Source organism: Manis javanica, chromosome 15 (assembly GCF_040802235.1).
Source record: "Manis javanica isolate MJ-LG chromosome 15, MJ_LKY, whole genome shotgun sequence".
Classification (NCBI taxonomy): domain Eukaryota; kingdom Metazoa; phylum Chordata; class Mammalia; order Pholidota; family Manidae; genus Manis; species Manis javanica.
The window spans coordinates 70,872,873-70,878,139 of NC_133170.1; the positions used below are offsets into that span (position 1 = coordinate 70,872,873).

Sequence of the window (5,267 nt, forward strand, 5' to 3'; positions counted from 1 at the left end):
TTCTTTGCAGATTCTCCATCAGACTGCCATGTACCTACTTAACTTGCTTCCAAATCTCTGTCGGATCAGACTATCTGACCATTGTTTTTGCTCAGAGACTCCCTCCCGAAACCCTCTGTCCCCTGTAAGCTCCTGATCTGGGCAGCGCCCCTGACATCCACAGCAAGGGGAGGGGAGGGACACGGGGTCCACATGGCAGGAGGCGGGGTGATCTGGAGTTCTGCTCAGGGAGGGAACCCTAGGGCCTCTGAAGGAGCTGCAGGGAGGATGGTCAAGCTTGAACAAGCCAGATGGGGGGCCCTGGACCCAGGCTCCTTCCCACTCCCTCCCACCCCGCCTGCAGTTGATGGCGGCATCATCCTTGAGAAGGAATTCTCCAAAGACGAGCTGCTGGCTGTCCTGGAACTGTACCGGGAGGTGCGGGGAGCCAACTCAGACATCACCCAGCTGCTCAGGATCCTCTCCCAGATGGAGCGATGCGAGGTGGGGAGCAGCAGGGCCTCGTCCCACGGAGGGAGCGGGTTTTAGCTTTAGTCCCTCCCCTACTGTCCAGCCCCTCACGTTTGGTGCCACTTTTGAGTAGCACTATTAGAAAAGCCAGAGGAGTGGGTGTGGTCTGCGGAGGCAGGTCCCCGGGCTCTGACATGGGCAGGTCCCTACCAGCCTCTGCTCTTCTTTAGCAAAACACGCTGGTATTTCTGGGACGGAGATCGAGGACCAAAAGCGATCTGAGCCTGAAGATGTACCAAGAGGAGATTCAGGTAGGAGCCCCCTGAACATGCTGCCCCCAGCTCCTGCCAGGGAGAGGTCCTCCCCACTGCTGATGGGGAGCTGCTCTCCAGTCCCTATCTTGAGCAGGGGGGAGGCTCTGTGGGGAGTATGGGAGCATCTGTTGGGACCACTGCCAGTGGCAGCTGGGACGAAGGTTTGGGAAGCAGAGGTCCCAGCCCTGGACTCCTGACCCATTCCCCAGTATAGGTGGCTCTGTGTGGTCCTTTGCATGTGTCTCTGCCTTGTTCTTTCTTCAGTACCTCATCTTGATTTCTTACTCTGAGCCTGAGCTGCAAGTTAAATGTATGCAGCAGGAGACACAGTGGGCAAAGGGAGAATAGAGGGGCCACGGTGAGCTGGAAAGGACAAGACCCTTCAAAGAGAGCCGCCAGACATTGCCAGGAAGGATGGGCCCTCTGTGCCCAGGGCTCTCGGGCTTTCTGACTATTTGTTGTTTTTGTTCTAATTGAAGAAAAGGGACAAGTCACTTTTTTTTTTTTATTTTACACAATCTCCCAATCTTTCCATGTTGGCAGCTAAGCAGAATATCTTGTAAAATACCACATGGGCTGGAGCTTTGCATTCCATACAGATTCCATGGGCCACCAGTGTGTGAGCCTTGCTCTGGGTCTTCTGCTCCTCCACCTTGGGGTCCTGAGCTCAGAGGAGGGTCTCCCATGCCAGCCATAGGGGCCAGGCTATTTTGTGTGGCATTCTGGTGGCTAAAGCCCTCTGTCTCACTGGACGGGTGACCAGTGCCCACGCCCGCAGGGCTAGGAGCTGCAGTACCCAGAAGAGACCCTGTACTGTCTAAAAACACAAGGGGTACAATACATAGTGCTTCGCTGAGCTTGGCGTCACAGAGATGTGGAACTAATGTGAGCTTCGGCGTCACAAAACCTGGCTCTGATTCCTGGCTTTGTGACCCTGGGCCAGTCACTCAGCCCATTCAGTCCTGTGAAAGGGGGGCAGTCTCTGCCTCACGAAGCCAAGGAGACCACTGCATGTGAGCTCTTGGGTGCTGTGCTTGTTGTATGGCTTCTGCCTGTCCTGCTCCTGGCCTATTTCTCCTTTTCTAAAATGAGGTGGCACAGAACTAGGCCATCCTGATCTTTCTCTAGTTCTACAGTTCTGTGACTTAGATTCTTTAAAAATCCAAGTTATATGTTTAATTCCTTAATTATCCAAGTACCCCACCCCTGGAAATGTTGGATACTGTAACAACAATGGTTAGGCAGGTTTAATTTTTTTCAAAATGCTTTCACAGTCTTATTGGAGGGCCACAAAAGCCTTAAGGATTTAGCACAGGCACCCAATTTCATCTGGCTTTATACAACTGCTGAGCCTTGTATAAGGTGTAAAATAAGGACATGATTCCTGCCAAGTTCAAAAGGGATAACTCGGGGTGGGGGGCCCTTTGTGAAGGGTGAAAGATGTTCACAAAGGATTACTTTCTGGGCCTTGCTTAAAGAGCTGATGTGTACCAAGCACACTTTACAAAGAGGTTTGCAAATCTTCTAATTAATTAGGGAAAGATGCCACTCTTAACTTTTCTTTTTGGGGCCATAGTCAGAATTCCCAGCAGGTCCGGGGGTGAGGGGACCTTCCAGCGCACCTTCATGGGCAGCCCTGTGTGTTCTGTCCTGAGGCTTGCTCCTCTGACCATGGCTGGAGGGTCACTGCAGTGGTGACCTCTTCAGACTGGGAAGGGTGCCCCTGCTCAGCACTCCATCCGCTCTCTACTCTAGGAGTGGTACGAGGAGCACACCCGGAAGCAAGAGGTGCAGCAACAGCTCAGCGGTGGTGGCCTGGCCCCTGCCACCCAGCAGCTCCCTGGCAGCCGCCAGCGCTCCCAGACCGTCACCTAACCCCAGCTCGGGAAAGCCGTCTCTCCTATGCAATAACAATAGTATTATTTTACTATGATGTATCGAAATAGTGTGTGTGTATGTATACACACATATTCATATATATGCACATATTTATATATAGGAAGAGAAAAGGACAAGGTGGGGGTTTGGTTTGTAACCACCTTGCCTTGTTTTCTTTAACCCCAGAAGTCAGTTTGGCTTGCGGGGGAGGTCAGGCCACTGTGAGTGCTTTCTCACATGAAAAGCTCCAGAAGGCCGCCTTCACAAGAGAACGACCACTTGAATAGATTCTGCCGATCTCTGCAGGGCTCGCCTTCCAAGTGGCCAGCCCTCCCGAGGCCAGATCTGAATCGTGTTCCTGACGCTGCTTTAGACTCACATCCCAGCCGACGACGTCCCCACTAACTTCTCCCTGTGGCCCATGTCATGGGCTTTCTGTGTCTTGCTTTAGGGACAAAACCACTTAGGAAGGAAAGAACCCACATCCTCTGGGTTAGTATTTCTCTATACATGATAGTGTAATAGAATGTTCCTTTGGGGACCAGGGCCTCAGACCTAATGGGAATAGTAATCTAAGGTTGTGGTTATACTCCTGCGGTCAGATCTCAGCCAGAGTTGGGCAGCAAGGGATGGCACTGGTGAATTTCATGTCCTGGCTCAGTAAGTTTCTCTCCCAGGCTTCTTCTGATTTTAAACCTCTATCAGAAAATCCTTCAGAAATGGAGGAGGGGGGAGGAAAGCATGGCCCACCACCCAGACCAATTTCTGAAAATGGGCTTTCTTCACCAAATCCCTTTTCCTTGTGATTGTCCTGTTCAAGCAAAAAGACGTTTGGTTAATTCAGGATTCTGCTGGAGACAATGGCAGGTCCTTCACGGGCATGCGTTAGGTTTCGCTGCTGGGGCCGGGAGCAAAGAGCACAGAGGATCGCCCTGTGCTGTCACCTCCATGGACTCAGCTCACCCCAGGGTCTTCACTAGCAGGAGTGGTTGGCACAGATATGGGATCAGGTGAGCTCTCAGTTAACCTGGTATCGTGGGGGACTTCTGAGATCAGTGTGGTCTGGGCAGGATGGGAGATCGGAGGAGAGGTGGTGCTGGTGGCAGCAGAAGCAGGGTCGGGGCTGGGGGAGCTTTGGTTCAGCTCGAGCACCAGAGCACCATGCAGGTGCAGGAGCGGGAGGGAGCCCCTGCCGAGCATCCTGCTCCAGCCCCAGCTTTCTGTCTGCCTCCACCACTTCCCATGACTTAGGAAGGCAGGCGGGCAGAAGTTCCCCCTTGGCATATCCAGCAGGGCAGAGCCTGATCCCAGGGGCCCTGTGCCTGGTTCCCCCACTCCTTCCGAGGCCATCTCCAAGGCCAAGCTGTCCCAGAGGGGCCGATTCTGCAGCTGAAACCGCACAGCTCAGCCCCTCACCAGGGGAGAAATAGGGGTTTCCAATTTTAAAGCACAGCCCTTTGGGGAAACAACAAATCACTGAGATTCCCATGGGGAATCAGGAGACTGCCAGGGTCTTCTTGTCTCTGGAGGGCCATGGGCCAACACTGGCAGCTTGCATCCACCCAGGCAGAACCCTTTCCCCTCTCCAGAGAAGGAACTTTATTTGCACAACTGGGTGCCTTTTAGCTTTTGTGTATTGAAATGGGTGTTTTGGAAGCAGGAGTCAAGGGGCAGCTTTCAAAGGAGGGCATGAGTTCTCCCAAGTGGCTGTCCGGCCTAGTCCCTTGCCCCATACCCAGGGGGCTGCAAAACAGGGAGGGGATGCCAGGGGAGTTGAGGCCCCATGCCTCCACTGTGAGGGCAGGTATCAGGACCAGTGGGATCTAGGCCAGTCCTTCCAGCTCTGTCCTGAGAAAGCCCTTAGTTTAGCTAGGATGGATACATGGGAGGTGGCAGTCATGCTGATGGGCCAGCATGGTAGGTGCCCTTGTCATGAAGCAGAAGTCAGTTGGCCCTGCAGGGTCATCTGCGGCCTCATCAAGTTGACCCTCAAACTTGCACACAGGCCATCAAGCAAGGAGCAGGTGTCACCCAGGGCTGTGAGCTCTGAGGAACCCAGACATCTGCCTAATGGCCTCTCACTTCCCATGCCATAGCTGAATGGAACTAAGGTCAGACTCACTACTAGCCCCAGGTCCCACGACCTGTCAGTAACCTAAACAATGCCCCTGTTCCACTTTGGAGGGATGCCATCTGTCCCCTCCTTGCTTCCCTCCAACCCAGCCTTACTTCACACTATGCGACAATCATTTTGTATGGATAGCGAGAGCAACACTGTAAGGTTTTGTACATTGATTTGTTACCTAGAAAACCCACTGTGTCTTCGGATTTCTGGCATATTAATAAAAGAGCCTCTGCTTTGTAAATGTGGCTTCTGCCTTGTGATTCCAGCGAGGTGCCATTCTGTGGGTTCCCATATTGTGGGGAAAGGGGATGGGTCCATCTGTGGCTGTCCTGACCCACCTCAGCCCCACCCTAGGTGTGCCATGAAACCCAGATACCAGGCCAAGAGCCTTCAGCCCTGGAGCCGACCACTTGTCACCAGGCCCAGGTAAGGAAGAACTGGTAAGAGTTGATGTGTGATTTTCTGTATACTTGAAATACTGAATAATTTTTTCACTGGAA

General features: G+C 52.9%; 1 protein-coding gene across 8 annotated transcripts in view; it reads left to right on the plus strand.

Moving 5' to 3' along the window:
- The window catches only part of TPCN1 (two pore segment channel 1), a 51,148-nt gene extending 46,140 nt beyond the window's left edge, over nt 1-5,008 (plus strand). For all 8 annotated transcript variants that reach the window (XM_017645034.3, XM_036993222.2, XM_017645033.3 and 5 more), the window contains 3 exons: nt 344-483; nt 681-761; nt 2,520-5,008. In XM_017645034.3, the coding sequence (XP_017500523.2) occupies nt 344-483; nt 681-761; nt 2,520-2,639 (341 nt within the window). In that variant the 3' untranslated portion in view covers nt 2,640-5,008. The remainder of the gene's footprint in view (nt 1-343; nt 484-680; nt 762-2,519) is intronic.
- The last annotated feature ends 259 nt before the right edge of the window (nt 5,009-5,267 follow it).